Raw genomic sequence first — 25,920 nt, 5'->3', positions numbered from 1 at the left:
GAGACAGCCAACACGGCTTCACCCAGTCCTGCCTGACACCTCAGTGCCCTTCTACACTGAGGTGATGCAGCAGTGACTCTGAGAAGGGCTGCACATCTCATCTCCCTGGACTTCCCTCAGGCCTTGGACATGCTCCATCCACCACATCACCCTTCTGGCTGAAGTGGAGGGACGTGGAGTGGATGGCTGGAGTGTTCAGTGGATGAGGAATTGGCTGGATGGTCTCATCCAGAGTGTATTGAGTGTCTGAATGGACAGCAGGGAGCAGTGGTGTCCCCCAGGGCTCCGTCCTGGGACCAGTGTTATCCAATGTCTTCTTCATCCCTGATGCAGACACCGGGATGGAGTGCACGCTCAGCCAGGCTGCAGGTGACTCCTGTCTGAGGGATTCAGTGCCACTCAGAGAAACCTGGACAAGCTGGAGAACTTGGTCCCTGTGAATCTTACCAGGTTTAACAAGCCCAAGTGCAGGGAGCTGTGGCTGGGACTGGGGCAGTGCCGGGGGGATGGAGGGGTTGGGAGCAGCCCTGCCGAGAAGGACTTGGGGGTGCTGGGGGATGAGAGGCTGGACATGAACCAGCAACACACACTTGCAGACAAAAAGGACAACCTTATCCTGGGCTGCATCAAGAGAATTGTGGTCAGCAAGTCAAGGGAGGTGACTCTGCCCCTCTGCTCTTGTGAGACACCACCTGGAATGCTGCATCCAGCACTGGGGGCCCAAGTGTTAGAAAGCCACTGACCTGCTAAAGCGAGTCCAGAGGAGAGACACAAGGATTACTAGAGGGATGAAGCACCTCTCCTGTGAGGTCAGGCTGAGACAAACGGGATTGTTCAGCCTGTAGCATAGAAAACTCTTTGGGTGACCTAATTGTGGCCTATAAGAAAGCTGCGGAGGAACTTTTTACAGGAATGTGTAGTAACAAGATAAATGGCTGTAAACTTAAGCAGGGTAGATTTAGGTTAAATATTAGGTAGAAATTCTTCCCTGTGAAGGTGGTGAGGCCCTGGCACAGGTTACCCAGAGAAGCTGTGGCTGCCCCATCCCTTGAAGTGTCCAAGGCCAGTTTGGACAGGGCTCTGAGCAACCTGGGCTAGTGAGAAGTGTTCTTGCCCATGGCAGGGGGGTTGGAACTAGATGATTTTTAAAGTCCTTTCCAAACCAAGCCATTCCATAATTCAGTGATTCTATAATTGAAGATCAATATAAAAATTTGTCTAGTATTTTACTCAAGTTAGCACAAGGTGGTCTGCATTTGCATTGAATGGCATCCTTAGACAATAAAGGCATTCTGTGATGTCATCTGTATTTTTTTCTCTGACACCTTATTAGGATCACTAATGCAGGCTTTTGTAAAAGGCAAAGTTGTTTAATTGCTAGTTTAGCTTTTTAAAATAAATTAAAACTTTAATTTGTGAATAAATGCAACTGTAGGCAACAACTATGGAATTGCAGCTCCCATTAAAAAAACCCACAACTTTAATTGTGAAACTGCCAGGGAAGCCATGGATTTCATTACAGCTTTTACTGCCTCTCCATGGAAAACACAGAGATGTTAGCTGTTTAACTCCCAAATTTGCATATTTTATAGAAATGAAAATTCAGTGCCATTAAGCATAGTTAACAACAATATTGTAGTAGCAATGATTTTACTATTACTACTTTTAATTGGGAAATTGTGCTGGGATATTATTTAAATGTGCATGTGGCAGGTGGGGGAGTCAAACCCTGCTCTACATTTGTGCAGTCATGGAAGGGTTGTCACCTCCTCTGTCCCCACCTAGAGCTGTCTCAGTTCCTGTGTTACATGCCCATTGAGCCTGGTGGTGAGTGGGCAGCACACCAAGGGCAGTGGAGAACTTGTGCACTGAGAAGACATAAATAGGAACCTAAATACAGATTTCAGGGTAGTGAAAGTCATACACAGTGCCTTGCCACCATTCTTATCCCCCCTCCTCCCACTGACAATTGTCTATGATATTTGAAGAGTACTTTGGGATTCATTGTTCCCCAGTTTTTCGCTCCTTCAATCATGACACTGGATTTGAGAATCTTTAGTTTTCATGAATGTTGTCTTATACATTTTTACTCTTTTTCTGAGAAAATTAGCCCAGCAGACAGGTCTAGGGGAAAAGGAGAGTAACATTCTTACTCTTTTTGTCTGAGAAACGAAAAGATATCTGTCTGTGACCTGATTCTGGCAGCCCTTACAGCCTAATTCTACCCCTGTGCAGATTGCTGCTGGTGAGAATTTTAAACAGTTATTTAGAGGAAGGAGTAATTAGAGACTTGGTGCTGAATGGAAATCAGGTTGAAATAAAAAATTTATAAAGGAAAGGAAGTGGTTCCCAACTCATTTGGTTTCTATCTTTTGAGATGATTGAGCTTCAAGCAGTAGATCTTGTCCATCTGGTATCCCATAAAGTATTTGATAAGGGGGACTATGGAAAATGAATGTTCATATCTAAGAAAATGGACTTTGATGCAACAATTGTAAAAATTAGCAAAAGATTAGTTAAACCAGAGGTAACAAGGCACTTGTTTGGAAAGGGAAGGTAGTGGTCATGAAGAAGATAATTTTTGGAGTTTCTCAAAGAGTAGTCTTGACTTTATTCCTCATGGGTAGGCTATACTTCTATTATTTTAGGTGTTTAAAAATACAAAAATAAAATAGTTCACAATTGACACCATTAAGTCAGATTTATTAGTCTCTGAAAAAGAGTAGATGTAGATTGGACATAAGTAGTTTTTCATGATGAAGGTGGTGAAACACTGGAACAGTATGCCCAGAGAAACTGTGGATGACTCATCATGGAAAGTGTTCAAGATTATGTTGAATGGGGCTTTGGATTAGATGGCCTTTGAAGGGTCCTTCCAACTGAAACCATTTTGTGATTCTGCAATTCTGTGATTGTCCATGTAATACAGTAACAGGTCTTTCCATAGAATGGTCTCATTTTGTTATGTATTTAATGATTCCTTTGCACTTTGATACATTCAAATTCCTTGCCCTTTGATTATATCACAATATAACTTGCTTTTTTCAGGATAATACAGTTTGCATTTTAGTGATGTTTTTAAACCTATTTTTACTGAAGATTATGTAATGCTATAATTCGAAGAAACAAAGTACGTTGTGACTAAATGCAGCCTAGAATATTATTATGGCCTTAAAATTAAGTCACCAGGGATGATAAATTGCAATACAGAGAATAATGAAACAAATGCACACATCCATTATCTTTTATAATCAAGAATATGCAATGCTGGATAACAGAGACAGAATTCTTCATGTAGTAAGTTTAGTAGGAGCAACTGTTCCTAATGAACAGGTTCTATAAAACTTGCTAAGATGCTTTTCAGTTAGCAGGCATCTTTCCACAATGGCAAAACCAAAAGCCAGCCAACTTCCCTAGTTTCAACTGAGATTAATAAGTATCTCATTAGAGGAAGAATCAAGATCTTTGCAAGACTTTGCTGCCTCCTTTCAAATTCTCTCAAAAACCACTGGTGATTAAGGGGCTCTATTGCCACCCACAAAGTTAGAGATCACTGCAGAAAATAGTTATTAATCTTATTCATCATCACCATAATGAGTTTTTTCTTCGCCAAGCTGAGTATGCCTGTATGCCTTTTTCTATTTCTTTTCCTTTTCCTTTCTTTTTTTTTTTTTTTTTTTTTTTTGTTAATGCACTGATTTGAATTATCTTACCCTCACAGGCTGCTTAAAAAACCTCAAAGTGCTCAATGTGAGCTTCAATAATTTGAAGTCAGTCCCTCCAGAACTGGGTGATTGTGAGAATCTAGAAAAACTGGATTTGTCTGGAAATATGGAAATAACAGATCTCCCATTTGAAGTAAGATAACAATCAGTGTGTTTTTTTTTTATTTGGCTTACAAAGTATTTTATTACAGTCTTCAAGTCTTTTCTTGACAGATTAAATCACATTCCTTGCAGTTTCTAGCAATAATGGTTTAGTGGTAATATCACTGAAAATGAAATTAAATGGGACAAAGCTACTTTGTTTTGGTTTTCAAGTGACTAAATTTTGCTTGTATGTGTTCTGATATATGAAGGAAGACACAATCCTCAAAAGGATTTGGAATAAGCAGAAGGCTGCTCATCCTTCTGACAGTCTCCTACTCAATGAGATTGAAAGCCACTAAAACTGAGTGTAGGTTACTGGGTAATGGTTCACTTAAACCCTGCAGAAAAAAATTGGATCTGTGCAAACAACTTTATGTAACAGCAAACACTGGAAGCAACATCCTGTTAGCATGATATAAAAGGTCAAAAAGGAAAACCTTGGCATTATCTATTGTGTTTCCACGTTTCTCTGGAGGCTGGAACTCAATTTACATTTGCAGTTGTCTGGGAGGGAGGCTACAAAAAGCTCTTCTGATTTAGTTTATAGAACCAGTTTTCCAGAATCAACGTGGCAGGGGCAGCTTTGGCAGCTGAATATGCAATTAAAGGAACACTTATCAAATGATTTAAAGTGCTGCAAAGTGTTTGGCCTTCAGTGTGCTCCACGTGGCTCATGCTATTCAGAACCATTGCATCAGTAGCCTTGCTAACATAAAGGGTGTCTGGTGTTTGAACCTCAGATGGACAAATGGCTGTAGTGATTGGTAGGTAACTATTTAATGAATTAAAATAGATTAAATATATTAATGAATTAAAACATATTAAAATATTGAGTTGGTCTGAACTGTATAAAGGGGCAAAACAGAAAGACAGTGGTGGGCTTGCCCCTCCTCCGCAGATATTGGGAGAAAACAGGTTCAGAAAACTCATGGTTTGAGACAAAACACAGTGAGATTGTTTACCATCTACTTTTGTAGGCAAAATGGACTATACTTCAGGAAGATCAATATTTGTGAATATATATTTGAGTAGTGAGAAACAAATACACTAAAACATTGTCTTTCATCCCCTTTCTCCCAAGGGATTCCTGTGCCATTCTTGAGCAGTGCAGGGAGGCAGGGGAAGTTGCAGCTAGTACATGAAGTTAAATTTTTATTTGACTTTCAGATCCTTAAAAGTTTCTTCTGGGAAGATTAAGGAAGTGGATGAGAGCAACATCAGTATTCTCCAGTGTAAAACTTACTCAAAAGAAATAAAGGCAAACTGCAGCCCAGCAGAAATTATTTAAGTCTAATTTTGCCTTGGTTTTTTTTACCTATAATAATGGCCAGACAGACACTGATAACATATATGAAAATGAATTCAAAGATATATGAAAATGAATTCAAACATGCAGGTAAACCTAAACTGTGCATGCAAGTGTTTCCAGGGCTGAGTCCTGAGAAACCACCAAGAAACCTGGAATTCAAACCATGTCTGAATTCCATCAACAATTCGATTTTTGATGCATCCATAAAGGATTATGAGATCATCAGAGACCTGAGACTGAATTACATCTTCAGTAATCACTTTCCCTGTTCCCTTTCTACCCATTTTCTTTATGACAGTTGGAAAAAATACAGAAGTCTTGAAGCCCTTATTTTATTTGATTATTCAGTGTTTTGCTTTCTTAGGAAAAGAATTCTGGTGGTTTATATGTTTTGGGGTTTTTTTTGTTTGTTTTTTTTAATAAAAATATAAAATATTACATGATGATCTAATTTAGGGGGAGAAATCTTAATGAGATAGATCATGTAACACAAGACTGTAGTTGCTGCTTGGAAATGGTAGAGGATGAATGGAAACTACTCACAAACCCGTGCAGTGTCATCAAATACCCATTTAGAACTGAAGTTCCTAATGGTGAGGACAGCTACCATATAGGTATATAAATTTCTTCTGGCATATCAGTTGCTTCTGATCCTAAATTTTTCAGTCAACCACATAAGAAGTTCATGGGCTGTGATGGTGTCTGTCAAGTCTGTGAATTTGTTTTATAAATAAGGGAAACTTCAGGAAAGACAAGATGCTAAACCCCTTTATCCTGTACTACTTTTCAGGTAACTACAGTTGTTAAGGAGGCTTCCAGCATGTGTACTGACTGTACTTCTTGTCTTTTTAACCTACCAAATTTTTTTTGTTGTTTTCAATGAAGCCATTTCAAGCTGAGGTATGCTCTGATTGAGATGCTCTAGCACAACTTAAATCTTGAGAATCTTCATTCTCTGTTAAATGAGGGTGTGTCCTCTCACCTTTTACTTCCTCAAGGCTTATGATTTCATACCATTCCACACTATGGAAGAGCAATCTGCTTGAATGTCTACTCCTCAATTTATTTTTCTCTTTTCTACTGTTGGACGTCTAACATTTTTAGATATTAAAGAGTTACAGTTAACATCAATATTTGATCAGTATTACTTGAAAGTAAGTCCTTTGGCAGAAAAAGTTTGTGGATCTGCAGTTGAATTCAAATCTATATTAGCCATATTTGTAAATTAATAATATCTTGTTCTGGACCTGAATGAAAATATAAATTGAAATAAAATGTAAATGTTAGAAAAGGCAACCTACATGACGTTACATTTGTACAGCCAGTTTCTAACAGATACTTCTCAACCTCAGTAACCAGATTTAGCAGAGGAGGGTACACTGAGAGGCTTAGGGCACAATCCTCCCTGATACGACACATGGCTCATAAGATTCTTCTTAGATGGAGTTGCACTTGTTCTTCTGGCTAAGATGCTCATGAGAGGCATGCCTTGCATGTTGTCCAGTCCATCTCCTAGCGCAGTGTGATTATACTGGATACCACATATCAGTAGCTGCAGAGAGAAGGGGATTGATGGATGACTTAATTTGCAAATTTCTTGTATGTTTTGTGTGTGAATTTAAGAATTAGTATGATACTGGTATTTGTATTTTAGCTGTTGGACAGGGTTCCTATTAATATTTTCATGCATGCTGTGCAATAAATTTGTTTTTCCAGGAATAAAATCTGTATTATAAATAATGTATTTTCTCATACAAGTATGTAGAAAAACTGGTCTGACCTTACTTTTAGGTATGCTTTCTCTAGAAAGTATTGCTTTCTACGCTTATTTACCAAATCACCCAATTAAATTTTCCTGTGTGTGATATTTCAAAGAGTCAGTTTTGCTGTGGTTTTGTTTTTCCTGCCAATAATGTTGCTGCAGCCAAGAGTATCTATAGATGTCACCCAAAGGAACTTGGATGAGAAGAGAGGGAAGATGAAGAAGTTTTCATTTCTTCCCTCTGTTCCATCTGGTGCAGCACACGCTGTCAGCCACAGGACAGACAAGCCATTCCATGCTACCAGCAACAAGACAGAAATGCTTACAGGAGAGGTTCTGATACAGAAAATAAATTAAAAGGAAGTTTTTTCAAAGTTATTCTGCTTTGAACAGGGTTCAGTACCACATCTGAGCAGTCCCAGTGAGTGATCTGAATGTTTTCTGTATCATTTGTGAGGTCTGGGTAGTGCGAAGGGAAGGAATCAGACTGTTACAGTGCATGAATACTTTGTCAATCAAAGTGTATATGTATGTATACTTGCATTTTCATGTCAGTCCTATCTAAACTGATCTTTGAAGCTCAGAGAAATGAGAAGCTTGTGCTTTCTGGCTATTTTAGTGCACACAGTTTCCAAAAGATCAAATTAAATCTTGTTTCGTATTTCTGATGCAAAGAAAGTTTCAGCTAAGTCCTGAGATAAGCAAGTACAGACTTGAGGACCTTTCAGAATCATAGAATCATAGAACAGTTTGTGTTGGAAAAGATCTGTAAAGATCATGTGGTCCAACCAACCTGCCTTGGGCAGGGACATCTTCAACCACATCGGGTTGTTCAGAGCCCTGTGCAATCTGACCTTGAATGTTTTCAGGGATGGGGAATCCACCACCTCTCTGGCCAGTGTTTCACCACCCCCATTATAAAAAATGTCTTCCTTATAGCAGACAATATAACATCTTTTAGTTTAAAAACATTGCTCCTTGTGCTATCACAACAGACAGTACTACAAAGTGTCTCTGTCTATATTTTAAGCCAAATTTAAGTACTGAAAGGCCATGGTGAGACCTCTCTTGGAATCTTCTTTATCTTCTTTTCTCCAAGTTAAACAACCCAACTCTTTCAGCCTGTCCTCATAGGAGAGCTGTTCCATAACTCTGGTAATTTCTGTGGCTCTATTCTGGGCCAGCTCCAACAGGTCCATGTCTTACCTGTGCTGAGGACTCCAGAGCTGGACTCAGTACTCCAGGTGGGATCTCACCACAGTAGAGGGGGAGTCTTCTCCCTCAGCCTGCTGGCCATGGTGCTTTTGATGCAGCCCAGTTTAAGACTGGCCTGCTCATGTCCAGCCTCTCATCCCCCAGCACCCCCAAGTCCTTCTCGGCAGGGCTGCTCCCAACCCCTCCATCCCCCTGGCACTGCCCCAGTCCCAGCCACAGCTCCCTGCACTTGGGCTTGTTAAACCTGATAAGATTCACAGGGACCAAGTTCTCCAGCTTGTCCAGGTTTCTCTGAGTGGCACTGAATCCCTCAGACAGGAGTCACCTGCAGCCTGGCTGAGCGTGCACTCCATCCCAGTGTCTGCATCAGGGATGAAGAAGACATTGGATAACACCGGTCCCAGGACGGAGCCCTGGGGGACACCACTGCTCCCTGCTGTCCATTCAGACACTTGATACACTCTGGATGAGACCATCCAGCCAATTCCTCATCCACTGAACACTCCAGCCATCCACTCCACGTCCCTCCACTTCAGCCAGAAGGGTGATGTGGTGGAGCATGTCCAAGGCCTGAGGGAAGTCCAGGGAGATGAGATGTGCAGCCCTTCTCAGAGTCACTGCTGCATCACCTCAGTGTAGAAGGGCACTGAGGTGTCAGGCAGGACTGGGTGAAGCCGTGTTGGCTGTCTCAAATCCCCTCTCTGGGAGGGCTGTGCCTCAGCACAGCTTCTAGAAGGATCTGTTCTGTGCTATTCCCAGGCATAGAGGTGAGGCTGAGAGCTCAGCAAATCCCAGGGTCCTCCTTTCCACCTTCCTTAAAAATCAGTGCAATGTTTCCCTTCTTCCTGTCACCTGGGACTTCACCTGACTGCCAGGACTTTCTGAACATCCTGGGGAGTGTCCTGGGGGCTGCATCAACCAGTTCCTCAGGACTCTGGGGTGCATCTCTCAGGTCCCACAGAGGTACCTATTTTTGGGTACTTCAGGTGGTCATGAACCAGATCTTTACTCAGAGTGGGAAGGACTCTGTTCCCCCAGTCCCTGCCTTCAGTTCCATTCACTTGAGAGGTGTGAGAAGGGAGGTGACCATTGAAGACTGAGGTAAAATGGTGTTGAGTGCTTCAGCTTCTTCTCATCCGTTGTTACCAGTTCGCCAGCCTTGCTCATCAGTGGGGCACACACTTTCTTTGACCTCCCTTTTCTGGCTGACGTACCTGTAGCAGCCTTTCTTGTTTTTTTTTGCATCCCTTGCCAAGTTCAGCTCCAGCTTCACCTTGGCCTTCTTCACCTCACCTGTACAACTGGACTGTGTTCCTACACTCTTCCCAGGTTACCTGTCCTTGCTTCCACTGCCTGTGCATTTGGTTCTCTCCCTTTAGTTTGACAGCAGTTCATGCTCAGTCATGCTCATCTCTTGCCTTCCTTGTCTGATCACTGACACCTGGGCATGCAGAGCTCTTGTGCTCTACAGAAGGCATCCCTATAGATCTGCCAACTCAAGGACAAGTCCCTTGAAGACCTTAATGAGAAACTGACCCCAATGACAATTCCTTTGCCTTCAATAATTCCTTGAAGAGCTGGAAATTTGCTTTCCTAAAGTTCAGGATCCTGACTTTACCCTTCGGCTGACCCTTATCCCTCAGGGCTGTGAACTCCAGTGTGATGGCTGCAGACCAGGCTGGTTCTAAACTTTATGTCACCAATTAGCTTTCTTGCATCGAAGACCAACAGGTCCAGGAATGCATCCTCTCTGGAAAGGCTTTCTAGGGTCACAGGAGTTTATAGATGCTGCTATTTCTCTGCTTTGTTTACATGAAATATATAATTACAAATAGTTGTCTCCTAAATCTGCTAGCAGGTGTGATCCTAAAAAAAAAAGCTGATGTGATTAGAGATTCATTAAGCACTAAGGTTAGTCTCATTTGGTTTTCGAACACAGCAGTATCCAGAACAGACATAAATAACTTTTTAGACATTATATACAATTTCAACAGATATTTGAAACTTGAGGTTTAACAGCTGGAAAATTTCCAGTCTCTTTTGCTCTGTTTTTGTTTGTCTGTCCAGTTCTATTCATCAAAACAAAACATTCAACAGGAAGAACAGAGGCACAGGCTCTGTGCATGTGTAGGGAGACTTCAAATAAATCCGCACTGGGCATCTTAAGGTAACTTCTTGTCTTTGTGATCCATGACCAAGACCTCCCAAAGCCATTACCTGGTAGGCAGGACACCAGCAGTCTCAATACAAATGCAAAATATCAGGTTGTTTTACCAGTACATTAATTCTTCAAATCTGTAAACTTCCAAACCTGTTTCTTTCCTTACCATTTGGTTTTGTTTTTTTTTTTTTTTTTTTTTTTTTTTTTAATGTATGTGACAATTATAAAATGAAATGTCATACATTTTTGTATGACATTAATTTCCCATGGGTTTCATTATCCAGTCAGGCACTGGAAGAACTCACCCATAGCTACTGCCTGTCATATTCAATGGGGTCATAAAGAATCTGTAAAAATCTTTACTTCTATAACATTTTTTTTGTAAGTTTCAAAGGATTTACTTATCAGATTTGTTAAAATGGGAGTTTTATTTGTGGGCATTTTTCAGGACCCCAAAGCAGAGAGGAGTGGTGTATCAAAGGACTTAACTTGGTACTGGGAAGCCAACAGCATTAAGCCAACCTCTGGTGAAAATTTTTACTTTCATAGAATCATAGAATCATAGAATCACAGAACCAGCTGGGTTGGAAGGGACCTCTGAGATCATCAAGTCCAACCCTTGATCCAACCCCACTGTGGTTCCCAGACCATGGCACTGATGCCACATCCAGTCTTGTCTTAAAAACCTCCAGGGATGGAGAATCCACCACTTCCCTGGGCAGCCCATTCCAATGGCTGAGCACCCTCTCTGCAAAGAAATTCTTTCAATATCCAACCTAACCCTCCCCTGGCACAGCTGCAGACCCAGCCCTCTTGTCTTGCTGAGAGTTGCCTGGGAAAAGAGACCAACCCCCCCTGGCTCCCCCCTCCTGTCAGGGAGTTGCAGAGAGTGAGGAGGTCTCCCCTGAGCCTCCTCTTCTCCAGGCTGAGCCCCCCCAGCTCCCTCAGCCTCTCCTCACAGCACTTGTGCTCCAGTCCCTTCCCCAGCCTTGTTGCTCTCCTCTGGACCTGCTCCAGCCCCTCCATGTCCTTCCTGAGCTGAGGGCCCAGAACTGGACACAGCACTCCAGTGTTGAGTCCAGGGCAAGAATCACCTGGACCTGTTGGCCACCCTGTTCCTGATCCAGGCCAGGATCCATTGACCTTCTTGTCCCCCTGGGCACACTCTGGCTCCTGTTCAGCTTCCTGTCAAATCACTGGGAAAAGTCCAGCTGACTTTAGTAGGACTGACGTTCCTGTGTATACATTTTTCAGCCTCAGAAATGGCTTTCCAATTGCTTGACGTGGTTTCATCTCCATTAGACAGGATTTCACCTTGCCCTTCTTCACTCAAGGCTTGCACTCTCTTTGAATATATGACGAGTTTGTTTTCCGACACCGCCAGCCAAAGTGTCAATCCATGCACAGCAACAGCTGCTTCATGGGACTGGCACGAGATGTAACATCAGGCATTAGCAGGAGGGGTGTGAAACCCAAGAGAGCAGGTGCAAAGGTGTTGGGTGTCAGAGGAGATTCACGAAGGCCTCGTTGCTGCAGGAGCTCTCGTAAATGTTTTAATAGACAAGGGGCTAAAGAAGGATGTGGATCTGTGCTGGGAAACAGGATTATGCAGTTAGGGAGAGGAAAGTGTGTCAGTTGATCCTGCTTTTGACACTGTGCTTCCAAAACTTACTAATTAATATAGCATCATTTCAAAACTGCTTCATTATCAGAACAAGTCAGCAGCTAATAATAACAGTCCACTTCACTGGAGATCTGACCCATGCTACCTCTGTGCTGTGGTGCCAGTGACCTTTCATTTACCTTTCACATGACTTCAATAAAAGAAACATCACCTTTCACAGTCTGAATTTTTTTTTATAATAGGAAATGACAGGGAAGCATAAGGGAAGACTTAACGGTGACCAAAGTGGCATATTGTGAACACTCCAACAGGGCTGTGTTGTTACAAAAAAAGAATTCTGTAAAAGAATTCAGTGGTAGCAAAGGGCATTTGGTACTGCTCCAGCCCTACTTTCTCTCAAAACAGTTTGAAATCTTTTTGGCTTTCAACATTCTGTTTGTATATCATCCATACATTAGCAAGATAATCTGAGGCAGATTTTATGTAACTACTGGATAGAAGCAGAGATGAGAACAAATACATATCACTATCACATTTGCCTCTTTTATCTTGCAGAAAAATGTCTGTGGTACCAATGTGTATTGAGTGCCAAAAGGAGTTTGTAGGTGAATGGAGAGAAAAGCATGTTATTTGTTTTTCCATAAAGTGCAGACAATGAGAAGTACTGTTTATTCTGTAAGAAGAATCAAGTTGGAGAGTAAATTACTGAACTTCGTGCGTTTTATTTATTGCTGAAAATATTCCTATGAGTAGTTACATAATTACATGTAGGTACATGATTGATCAACTTCACAGCTGTAAAAAACATTTCGTAAGCCTGACTGTGATTTTTATTCATCATCATTGATCAGTGGGAAAGACATAAAGACAAGAGTCAGCCAGCCCAACCAGTTGAAAGCAGACATCATCTCGTTTTTTTGTCTCACATTAAATTCAGGTCAGTTCTCTGCCTTACTGGTAGTGGGCAAAAGAGCATAGAATTATACCCAACATTAAGTGGAAGTGATGCTGAGGATACAAGGAAATTCAAAGGAGGTTATGTCCCAGTGGTTCCTGCTTTTCTTATTAAAGACATGCCAGCTCACAGACCTGGGCCTCTGTCGTTCTTTCAGGCTTCAATGCAAGTTGCACCAGTGGTCAAAAAAAGCAAACAAATAGTTGATTATATGTGATTTACTATAAAGTTACTAAATGAAACAATTGTACACTACATACAAAACATCATACTTGACAGTTTTTCTCAAGGGAACTCATAACAGTACATGGGATTCAGGTATGAGCAATGGACAATGACAGAACGGAAAGATGAGTTTCAGATTAAGAAATGAATGCCTGGAAAACTCAGAACAAATGATAAAGAAAGAGATATTTCTTCAGCTGCTGTGAAGGCATCTAATTCTCTACTGTAATGACTTGTCATAGACCTGTTTACTGCTGATGGAGTTCAGAAGGAGATGTGTAATTATATGATGCACAACAATAAAAGAAAAATTGACAAAGGTTGTGGAAAGGTTAAAATAACTTCATGGTTTATGATGTAAACACAGCTTTGCAAGAATAAGATTTCCAGACTTCCCCTTATCTTTTACTTTACAAAATTGATCCTGGTCTTTTTTTTTCTTCCTATCCATTTTTAATTGGGATATGTTTTATTTGATTCCCCATCACCTGCATTACTCCAGCCATCTCAGACCATTGCTTTCTGGACTACTCTGAGGTCTGCCAAATTCTGTGACTCAAAGTTTGACACTCGATGCATCAGTTTACATGTGCAGTGTGGATGCTTGGGATATGTGGCCAGTGCCATATTTTTTTACCTTAGTAGGTGATTTCCTGCAGCTGTATTTCTGTTCACTTTCTCTCATTTGCTTGTGTTGACAATTAATGGTATTGAAACCCCACAGCAGAGCTCTCTTAACATGTTTTTTAGAGCGTACCATTGCAGAGACTTGCTTGCAGTACTATGTGCTCTGGTAAGATAATGTCACTACAGTAATACACTGCTAAATTTCAGATCTGCTTTACAAAAAATTCAACTTCTGGAAGTTTTCACATTTGAAAGCTCAATAAGCAAGCTGAACATAGTGTTCAGTGTTACTCTGCTAGAACATAAGCGAGGTGTTTGTGCCATATTCTGAGGCTGAAAAAATTCGAGCTGTGCTTGTTTGAACTGTGTCGTAGAAACACAGCTTCTCATTATTTGTGTGAATGTTAGTTCTCTCAGAATTCTTTGAAGTTCTTAAGCTGAAAAAACACACTGTTGAAAATTCTGTGGTCTAATTTTTGTAGAAGTTTCACTGTATTGAGAGGTGCAGTGATTTTTGGTTATGTTGCTTTTGTGAGCAACATTGTAAAGGAAGAACACATCATGAATTTACCATATATTGCTCACTTGTTAATCTGTACAGTTTTTCTTAATCTTGATTTAGGCCTTTAAAAAAAAAAAAACAAACTAAAAAAATTAACAAAAATAATAAAATCTTTCCATTCTGTCACTGTCCATTGCTCATACCCGAATCCCACGTACTGTTATGATTTACCTTGAGAAAAACTGGCAAGTATGGTGTTTTATATGTAGTGCACAACTGTTTTATGTAGTAACTTGGGGTTAATTATCGTATGTCACATATAACTACTTGTTTGCTTTTTTTGACCACTGGTGCATACTGAACACAAGACTTTCATGGAGTTAATTTTTTTCATCTTTCCATCTTTTTCCCGGTTTCTGTCAGTTTAAGAAATGTAGTGTGGTTGACTGTTCTTGCATTAGCTTGTACTTCTCTGTATTAGATTTTATTTCCAGTTGTGAAAATCTTCACAGTTTTAGATATGTGCTATTAATAATAAATGTTACTCCTTCTCTGTTTTTGTTCAGTAGTCATAGTTTCTTTTATCATATTAATATTTTTATGTGCTCAAAGTGTTACACAGGTATTTGTAAAATGTCACGGTCACAGAAAATGTTATCTGACATTGCACATGATATACACAAATATGTGGAAGTTTTTTGTTGTTTACTATTAAAAATTACTGTGGCAATATATGTCTCCAGGAGGAATATGAAGCTAAGCAAAGATAAGTTACTTGGACTCAATCTGAGGGGTATTGAGTAGTAAAACAGCTATTTGTAACCCACTTATTTTGATATATAAGGCATAGAAGTAAAAGTGTCTGATCTTACACTGTTTCAGCACCACGAAGCCTGATCCTACACAACTTATTTTCTGAGCAACTACTCTGGGACAGTCCATATGACTGATTTTGTTAGACATCTTTTTCTTGTTGTTTAAGAGCCACAGAACAGTATTTAGCATTCCAAGGAGCATTGTGGAAATTTGTGCCTACCTCTTCCTGGGGTGCTCTGAGCTGATGGAAGAGCTCCTGATTCGTGGGGTGCTCTGAGCTGACGGAAGAGCTCCTGACATAATCTAGACCTAGAAGCTTCCCAGAAATACAAGAGCCTGGCAGACATATTCTTTGCAGGCATTTCTTTTTGTTCTTTTAAAAAGACAATTTCAGCAAGTGCTTCATTAGCATGCAGTGGCTAAAAAAAAACAACCAACAAAACAAAAAACTCAAGAAGAGGAAAATTTCAGGGTGTTCCAGTAAAAAGCAGATGAGGTCTGTAAGCTTGCTATGTTTCCACATGTGGGGGAGCACCAAAGGCCACACTGCTGGGTGGGATTACTGGAGTGCTCCAAAGCATCCAGAGCCTGTGCCAGATCTCCCTAAATTTCGTAGTAGGGGAATTCTTCCTTTAAAATCCATCTTGAAAGCCCAGCTGCATTGCAAGCCATGGAGATGCTTATTCTTGGTATCATAAAGGCAGCTCATCACAAACCTTCTGACCTCTGCTGCTGAAGTCAAAATGTCTTTTTTTTTCCTCTTCATGTTTTGTCTTCCACCTTATTTACAAGCAAGTTGATTTCTGGCTGGCATTTCACGAAAATCTTGTTTCCAAATTTGTCAGGCTGTCTCTCTTCAGTCTGGTGTAGAATGTAGATTGTTGTCAACCTCCATATACATGTGGTGAAATAATTCCATCATCAATCATTAAAATGATGTTATTTTAACCAGAGAACCACATTCTTAATTTTATTTGAAAGTTTTTCTCTCACATTTTTTCTGATTATTTATTTTGTCTCTGTCAGTCTTACATTGTTACCTGGTCCTCTTCTGCCGATATTACCTCTTCAAACACACTTGATAATTTTTTCCTTTCAGGTGAATGGTTACTATTCTGTCAATATAAAACAAAAACAAGAGTCAGTATGTTACAATTCTTTATTTTAGCTGTCATCTCTGTTTATAATATCTTTTTTAAGTTGCTACAGAATAAACATCTTTATCTTTTGGGTGTTTTTCCCATGCCACGTCTTGGAAAACAGTGATTTATTCTGGGTTTCAGAACAAGCTTAAATGAACACACTCCATTTTTTTAAATCAGAAAGGTAACTTCACAGGCTACAGTGTATTGTCTTGGCAAACCAGAATTGTTGTACATGTTTAAGTGATAATTAAGATGACAATCTGAATAGCATCTCTTCAATTGTATGCATTTTAGAGCAGAAATGAAAAGTGGTTTTGGGCTTTGTCTATATTCTGTTGTGAAAGTGAGCAATTTTGGTCATCTCATGGTGAAGGAACACAGAATATATCTTAAAAGGGTCTTTTGATAGATTCAAGGACAGTTTGTCTCTAAACATTCTGGAGAGGTCAGTTAACGCCCATTGCTACCAACATTGCTGTTCTTCCTCTTCTAATGATTTCAATTAAAACATATGATGAGTATATTCCCAAAGTGGATCTATTTAAGTTGATGAGAAATGTGTAACTGACTTTTGGGGGACCCTAGTTTTCCCTTCTAATGTGTGTCCTTAATTTACAAGTTTTGGAGATTTGAAGCTGAGATGACTTTATGATGGCAAAATGCAATAATGTATGCAGACTGTGTGGAGCTGCAGCAGTAATGCTATGAAAATTTAATGTAACTAATCAACATAAATTTATTTTTTGAGACAGCAGACTCGTTTTGGTTTCAGCCCAGGAAATCATTAATTGGGTACTTAATTTCATGCACTTATCTATTGGCTTGGAACAGCTACTATACTTGGATTTAAACACATGATCCACATTCTTAGGGATTTTAACTGTGTGATGACAGTCCTGCTCTCATTGCTCTGTGATCACTTGTGGTCACCTTGTGTGTGGTCACCTTCAATCACCTGCAAATGACCAATATCTGATATTTTTGTGAATATTGCATATGTCGCATTTATTGCATATATTTTGTGAATATTGAATAAAGTCAGTTTTCTGATTAAAGATTAAAGGCCTGATTAAAGGTTTGTGTATACAAAAAACCTGCTTTAATAATAAGGGAAGTTCCTTTCTATGAACTTATGCTTAGATCATCATAGCTATAATTATAATTGGACATTAAACATTAACTTGAAAGAATGCATTTGAATGATGAAATGATAAGTCGTGAAAGGGGGGGATGTTAAACTTCCAAGTAAACAGTTTGGCATAAGAATAACAGCTTCTGTTTGGGAATTAACTCTACAAAAGATTTAGGATTCTAGCATTTCAAAATCAGACTGACACCACTTGGCTGAATGCTTTCTTCCACTTAACATTTATTGGATTTATCTTACCAAGACACCACCAAATGAAGTCCTTTTTGATGTCACATATTTTTTTGGGCTTCAAAGGGTTTTGTCACAAAATGCATGGATTGGTACCTGGTTTTCAAGGCGTGGGGTTTACTGTGAAATGCCTTTGCCTCATAAGTTTAAGAGTCCACTTTGGAAGTCAGATGGTGGGCTGGGCTATAAATGCACAAATATATCTTTTGAAAGACATGTTCTGCCCCTAGAGAGGCTTGTGCCCTGTTTCTGTGATTAGTGCTTTTCTCCATGAACATCAAGGAGGTTATAGAAGAGGTTGCACTGACAGCTTGGTGAAAGAAAAGCTGGGAATTTGGTTTGAATGCACGAGAACTAAGCGGCCAACTGTGCACTTTGCTCCTTTGTCACTGTGTTCAGTAAGGTAATGAGATGCTGAGTCCCAGTCAATGTGTTTTGGGAGGCAACAGATGTTTTGGAAGGCAATATAAGTGATAACTTATACTACTGAAGTGGTACAAATTGTCTTTGACTTCACTGAGTTAGAAATTTCAGGGCAAAAGCACATTTGTGATGCATGGATAGACATTTCCGGGTCAAACCTTTTGTATATCTTCTCATAATTTACTTAGTGGGTTGCTGTTTCTGTTACAGAATGTTTAAATGTAACTGAAAAATACGGTATTTTGACACAGCTTTATTCCTTTTAATTTGTTGGTGCTAAGTAGTAGGCAACTCATGAGAAACTTTCAGCCAACCTTACCAGTAAATTCTTTTCATAGCAAAAAAAGCAGGACAAAAATAAAACCACACCCATTAATCAAACAGTTTTTCAGCCCAGGACATGATGTCCTTTTCTTTCAACTGAAGGTTTTACTGCCAGAGGGAAAGAATAGCAGTGGAGCTCTATAAGTTATCTGAATTATTTCTATAAACAAAACTATGAAGGTAGGTAAAAGGGAGCAGTGTGTCAAATAAAAATGGCAAGAATGATTAAACATAGATACCACAATAAGTGTGTCCAGGTAGCTAGATGATTAAATATAGCTTTTTTTGGTTTTTTTAAAATAGAACCTGCATAAAGCCCATATACTGATTGATTCAAAGTCACATAATAGAGGAAAATAGCAAAAATCAACATCAAGCCAAAATAAATGATAACATAAATGTGATAAGGGAGACATGCTTGTTTGAAAATGAAATGTTATAAAAGGTGCAGGAATCAATCAGTTCTTCAAGAGGAAATAGAATACACAGGGTTTTCATTAGGAAATATAATACACAGCTGCCATAATTTCCAAGGCATCGTCTGTCACAGGTACTTGTTGGTAACACCTCAGAAACAGATTAAATTAAAAACTCCATTAGGTTTCTAGAAGATGGACAGGTTTTATTAAATATTACCTTAAAAGAACAAGTGCTGAGGACTTGCAGCATACATGATATAATCACAGCTCCATATATTCTGTGGCATGGTGAACCAAAATTTGTATCAGTAGAGTCCATGACCTTATATTTTGTTGGCACATTTTTATGGGGATACAAACTCCTGAAAAAACGTATGTTTTAATCTAATCAATATTAAAGTATTAAAATAATATCTTTCCCATATTATACAAAAAAATGGAGGAAACAGCTGTATTTCTTAAAAAAAAATACTGCTGTGGTAATATTGTTTATAATATTTAATTCAATAAAGCACTGTTAGGAAAACATGTAAGACTAGTTACTGCTGTTGAAGAAATATAATTTTACCATCTAGTGTTAATGTTACTAAGTTATTTCAGCATGTGAAAGCAAAGTGTTTAGGAACTAGTGTGAACAGTAATGTCAGTTTATTTTATATTTATATATTTTATATAAATATTTCAAATATTTTATATTTATATATTTATATCTGCTGCTCTGTTTTTAGAGAAGGTGGCTTTTCTTCTTTGGGAATGGTTTGAGACCATTTTGTCGTTTAAGCCTCTGGGATATTGTTTTAATTCTGTGCCTGCAAAATTTTTTGTGGGGAGAGAGCTTGTTAAAATAAATGTATCAGCAGTTTTAGCAAATTGCTCCGAGTTCAGGTTGTTCAGAGAAATTTGAAATATTTGCTTGGGATTTGAAATTGTGATGATAATTTGAAACCACAAAGAAAACGTGGTATAAAGATGGTGCCAATTATTTTCTATGTTCTTTTGCTGCTAAGATCCGGAATAGTCATTGTGCTTTCCCTGTTCAAAAGGAGGTTCTGGTTTGCTGGAACAAAGATTCAGTATCTGTAAAATTTACAGTCTACATTGCAATGGTCAAATTCAGACGAAAATCTACCAATATTACAGTAAGAAGGAGTTTGAACAGAAAGTATAAAAACCAATTAGTAAATACGAATAAAGAAAATAATTTTCAATTATTCAGGATGTTTTTTATTACTATTTGATTTTTTTCCCTTCATTTATGCTGTTGCATGCATTCTGCTTACTTTGGAAGTGGAAAATATTTTGGGGGTTTTTGTTCCTACTTGTTTTCTACATTCTGAGATACCTTCAGCAAAGGACAAGGAATTTTTTTTTTTGCTACTTTTCTTTCTGTATCAGGACCCGTAGGGCTAGATAGTGATGGTGACATCTGATTAGAAGCTCAGAAGTGTAATTTCCATTCTAAACCAGTTTTTTTGATTAACATTTATATTCCTTTGATATTCACTTTAGCTAGCTGCATGGTTTTATGAACACTGATAATGTGAATAATTGATTCAGTACAGAGAGAACTTAATTTAACACATTAATTTCTTAAACAGGTGTATTTTACATTTGTAGTTAACCTTCATTGCACTAAAGGTTTATTACTTAAAAATGTAATTCCTTTGGAAAGTATTCAAATGAAAAGCTCTTATTATATATTTAGTTTGCAGTACGGAAGATGTATTTTTAAAGATCTTTGAAAAATATTGGACCAAATTTTCTGTTGGCTTAAATTGATAGTTTAATTTTCTAATGGTGTCCTAGCAATGCACTCTCAGTGTATAATAGAGTTATAGCAATGGGAATCTATGTAATTTTGATAGGAGTTATCAAATCTCTGATTTTGAGAACAGTAACTTGGCATCTATTAGTTATATAAATTGTGTTTTGTCATTCAAAAACCAAGTAATTTTCTGGTTCAACTTGTCATCTCAAAACTGTAGGGTTTTAAAGACTGAAAATTTCATTTCATTCAATCCCCTGGTGATGTTAGAAAGGTGATGAACACTTTGGGAAGTAACTATTTCTGAATCTCTTTCTCCAGTGAAATGATGAGTAAGAGATAAGGCTGGCAAAAATTTGAGTAAAAAAATAATAAATTCTTATCTTCCTCAGTGCTTTGAGGGGAATAAAAATGGTTGATGAATTAAATGTCTTCTTGTATTTGCCAAATTTAACTAACATAGAGCACTACTTCTTTCCAGCTAAGTAACCTGAAACAAGTCACAGTCGTGGATGTGTCAGCAAACAAGTTCCATTCTATTCCAATTTGTGTGCTCCGGATGTCCAATTTGCAGTGCTTGGATATCAGCAACAACAACCTGAAAGATCTCCCAGAAGACATAGACAGGTAGTTTATGTTTTAATTCTCTGACAGGTTTATGAACTATTAAGTCATTTAGAAAACTCACAAGCTTCCAAGAAACACCATTATTGAAAAACCATGTGAAAAAACCCCCCACATGTGGATATTTTTGCACGTAAACATTCCATTATTGTTTATGGGCTCTGTCAGAGAACAGAAACTACTTTTTCTAGCTTACTGATGGCAATCAGTTAACTAAATACATTTTCCTCTGATTTCATAGTAATTTATCATTATATCTGAGCAATGGTTTTTGGGAAATTTGTAGGGTTATTCTGCCCCAGGTCCAGCAAAGGGGACTCACCACGTGGAGCTGGCAGCAGTAACTCTCTGGAGGGTAGGTGGGGAGGAGGAAAAGATAAACTAAAACATATTCAGGTTACTGAGACAACCTGACAAATTTCATTAGTAAAGTAGAAAAATGCTGATAAGATTAAAAAAAACACACTGACAATCCTCCCTTCTACTCTGAAGTACATATGCATGTGCATACATATATTCACTCTTTCAGTTTAGGTGCCCACTAGAACTAGTTTTAAACAAAATCACACTGATCTTTTTAATGGGACTTGTTAACCTGAGAAAGCTCTTTTATTCCTGGGCCTATTTATTCACTCTGGAGTCCTGTGGTGACTTGGTTTACAAAACTTTACACAGCCAAAAGTAAACAAAAAAACTTAATAACTAAAATTTATTAAAAAAAAATACTCTGGGTTATTTGTTGATCTGGGAATAGAAATCCCTTAGGCAGAAGAAATTTCACAGAAAACTCATTCAGTCTTAACTTTCTCAAGGGCTTTGTTGCTGGGCAAAAAGGCTTTTCTGGGACATTGTAATCACAGATTACTCTGACAGCAGGACTGAAGTCTTAATTTGTGTTAGTAATTCACATACATTAGTTACAAACAAAATAAACCTGCCATTGTTTTCCAGGGGGACTGACCAGAGATTTAATTAAATTCAAAATGCTTCTGAGAGGGTATTGTTCTTTTATGGAAGGATACCCACTCAAACTAAGGAGCATTTTTCCTCTGAGTTGCCAGACTTTATACTAAGATACCATAATCAGACACCAAAAAATAAGGTTTTCTTTGGGTTTTGATTTTTGAGATTCCTTAGGCTCATTTGCATTTTGAAGACTACAAAATGTCAGGATATGCCACCTGCCCCAGTGAACTGATACTCTTATTCAGGCTCACGACTTCAATGCCTGTAGTGTCAAGGAACCTCAATGAACTACCACGAAAGTAATGTGATTAATGACAATGTCTGTGATTAATAACTGTGACTCCTTACTTAATATCTTCACTTGAATTCAAATAGACCATGTGGACCAGATAAGCAATATCCTGCAACGCTGTTTTAGGAATGGATCCTTGCAGTCAAAAAAAAGACAAACTTTCTTCAACGATTTGCTGTGCTTTTTGTCTTCTGCCTACTCCAAGGAATAAACACAGAGCCCCAAATTTCTATTGCATTAGGACAAGCCAGGGGAAATCAAGCAAAAATTCCTCCATGAAGCACTGTCTTTGAACTGATTTCGGCAGGACAGTTTGCAAGAGCATTATGACTAGGAGCTAATCTTTCTCTTGTTCCCCACAGTACTAATTACTGGTGAAAAACAATAGATGGGGACTTGCTGCCTGGCACAGCCATACATAGTTCATAGGATGGTCAAAGCTGTGAGCTGATGACCTTTATTTTTCATTAGTTCCAGGGTGCACATGATGAGGCTTTATATCATTTTCTGTCAACACCTTCCGCATGAAAGCACCGTAAATTTTGTAACCTTTTATCTCGAGCATGCTTTTGATTACTTTTCAGAGGTGTGCTATTAATATCTATAATGTTGAACCATGACTGGAGATTTCCATTCAAGTTGATGAAAATCTGTTGAAAGTGGGGTTTGAGTGATTTTTTGAGAAGCCAAAGACGTTGCATGTAATTGATCCTATTATACAGAAGATTAAGTCAGTATTGCTGTTTTGGATAGATGTTCCTGTCTGAAATAAGTATTTTAAGCCATCTTTATGTTTTTATGTCTTTACAGGTTAGATCAATTGGAGACACTTCTCTTGCAGAAAAACAAGCTGACTTATCTTCCACGAGCTCTTGTCAATATGCCAAAGCTCAGTTTGCTGGTTGTCAGTGGTGACGACCTGGTTGAGGTACCCACAGCCATCTGTGAGTCTACCACAGGCCTAAAGTAAGTAAAAGTAAGAGAGAAAGGGAAAATGTCCTTAGGAAGATAAGGTACATGTAACCAAGAGAAACACTTTCATGAGCATGAGTTTCTACAAGTTCTGAGCCAATGCGTGGTAAAGAGGGCACTGCAACAACTGGAAATTATATATATATATGCACCTTTCTGATTGTCACCTGCCAGTTATTTGCATTGTACTTCTGCCCAAACTGCTGTTCATGGGTAGATGGAGTCACAGCAGCTGTCTCAGAGGAGGACCAGTAGCCTGGCAGTTAGTTGTTGATAAGCTCAGTGCTGCCAAAAGCATCTTGCTGGGAGAGGGAGACGTGGCTGATAAAAGGTTAAATAAGGTCACATGATTTTAGTAGTTCTTTGCTGTGAAATGCCACCTTATTGCTGCATGCAGGGTCAGACCAAGAGGCCTTTCAGTCTACAGGTGTGGTGGTCATGCATTTCTGCAAGCAACGTTCAGGTCTTTGATTATGGAACCATTTCAGACCTTGTACTGGGTCAGGCTCGGATGGATTTAACTTTCCCCACAGCTGCCCTCATGGTGCTGTTCTTTGCACTGGTAGCTAGAAAGGTGGTTTTGGCTACTGCTGAGAAGTGCTGGCACAGCACCAAGGCTGTGTCTCCAACCCACCCCTACAAAACATCATAAGCTGAGGCTGAGCAAGAGCCTGTGAGTGGACACTGCTGGAGCTGACCCACGTGGTGTCATACTCAGCATATAAAGCCAAGAGAAAGGAGAAGGAAGGTTGGCCATTCTTTATTAAGATTTTTGTCTTCCAAGGAAACCAGCTATGTGTATTGAGTCTCTGCTTCCCAGGAAGTGGTTAGACATCACCTGTTGAGAAGAGAGAATTAGGTTTTTGCTTTGCTTTGCATCTCTGCAGAGGTTTTATTTTCTCATTAAGCTGTCTCAACCTACAACTTTTTCATCTGCTATTCCTGGATTGACAGGAAGCTGAACATGAGCCAGAGTGTGCCCAGGTGGCCAAGAAGGCCAGTGGATCCTGGCCTGGATCAGGAACAGGGTGGCCAACAGGTCCAAGGAAGTGATTCTTGCCCTGGACTCAGCACTGGTGAGGCCACCCCTGGAGTGCTGTGTCCAGTTCTGGGCCCTCAGCTCAGGAAGGACATGGAGGGGCTGGAGCAGGTCCAGAGGAGAGCAACGAGGCTGGGGAAGGGACTGGAGCACAAGTGCTGTGAGGAGAGGCTGAGGGAGCTGGGGGGGCTCAGCCTGGAGAAGAGGAGGCTCAGGGGAGACCTCCTCACTCTCTGCAACTCCCTGACAGGAGGGGGGAGCCAGGGGGGGTTGGTCTCTTTTCCCAGGCAACTCTCAGCAAGACAAGAGGGCTGGGTCTTCAGCTGTGCCAGGGGAGGGTTAGGTTGGAGATTAGAAAGAATTTCTTTGCAGAGAGGGTGCTCAGCCATTGGAATGGGCTGCCCAGGGAAGTGGTGGATTCTCCATCCCTGGAGGTTTTTAAGGTGATACTGGATGTGGCATCAGTGCCATGGTCTGGGAACCACAGTGGGGTTGGATCAAGGGTTGGACTTGATGATCTCGGAGGTCCCTTCCAACCCAGTTGATTCTGTGATTCTATGATTCTGTGATTCTGTGATTCTCCCCTTGTCTTACTGAGGAGAGGGAGAGGGAGAGGGAGAGAGCTGCTTGGTGGACACCTGGCCAGCCAAAGTCAACTGATCACAGACTCACAGCAATGCATGAGATTTTAGAAAGCTGTATCATTTGGTGAAACATTTGTTCTTCTGAAAGTAACAATGCTGTTGATGTTTTTTCCTTTCTTGGAGTGAAAATCAGAGTTTTTCAGAATGCTGTGCACCTGATTTGGACATTACACGAGTTGTGTATGTAACCGCCTAGTTCTTCACCTGCAACATGTAGCTTTAGAAAACTTGCAAATACAATGTAATGCAAGTCCAGGCATGCATTGGAAAAGAGAAGTAACGTAATAACAACCAAAAAATGGAAGTAGGTATTGTTTCTTAAGTGCTCCTGGCAAAATTCCGGATCGCTAGGCAATGTTGTTAGGAAGGAGTTTGTATCGCTTATCAACAGATGTGAAATTACAGTGTAGTCTGTCAGAAGTTCCACAATAAAGAAATATACCTGTTATTACAGAGAATGATTTATGTAGGTAGACAGGAAGGGATAAATCTGATAATTTTTATATGGAAAGTGGAGTATAGAGAAGGTGCCATTTGAAATCTGTGTTTCCAATAATAGATGTATCCTAACAATGCCGCGATGCAAATCTGAGCTGATATTCTTTACACTTCTCCTTCTGGCTCTAGTAGCAATTCCTACAATGTCATTCCTGTTGGCCAGTGATGTTCAGCAGCCTGTAGCATATATTCTTGTGCTATTCTCTGTCTAGATTCGTAAGTCTCAAGAACAGTCCTGTTGAAACTATTGTATGTGAAGACACCGAGGAAATTATAGAAACCGAACGCGAACGTGAGCAAGTTGAGAAAGAGTTTATGAAGGCATACATTGAAGACCTAAAGGAAAGGGGTATGTGTTAACCTGCA

At 39.5% G+C, this 25,920-nt stretch overlaps 1 protein-coding gene across 1 annotated transcript in view; it reads left to right on the top strand.

Moving 5' to 3' along the window:
- The window catches only part of LRRC2 (leucine rich repeat containing 2), a 64,073-nt gene that overhangs the window by 35,159 nt on the left and 2,994 nt on the right, over nucleotides 1-25,920 (top strand). Inside the window, exons 5-8 of the mRNA XM_008928501.2 lie at nucleotides 3,722-3,858; nucleotides 21,001-21,146; nucleotides 23,212-23,367; nucleotides 25,767-25,903. Of these exons, the coding sequence (XP_008926749.1) occupies nucleotides 3,722-3,858; nucleotides 21,001-21,146; nucleotides 23,212-23,367; nucleotides 25,767-25,903 (576 nt within the window). The remainder of the gene's footprint in view (nucleotides 1-3,721; nucleotides 3,859-21,000; nucleotides 21,147-23,211; nucleotides 23,368-25,766; nucleotides 25,904-25,920) is intronic.

This window comes from Manacus vitellinus, unplaced genomic scaffold, assembly GCF_001715985.3.
Source record: "Manacus vitellinus isolate BGI_N305 unplaced genomic scaffold, ASM171598v3 scaffold_9_pilon, whole genome shotgun sequence".
In the NCBI taxonomy this organism is placed as follows: Eukaryota; Metazoa; Chordata; class Aves; order Passeriformes; family Pipridae; genus Manacus; species Manacus vitellinus.
Note: the sequence above shows the minus strand (reverse complement) of the source record. Positions and strands in the feature narration are given on the sequence as shown.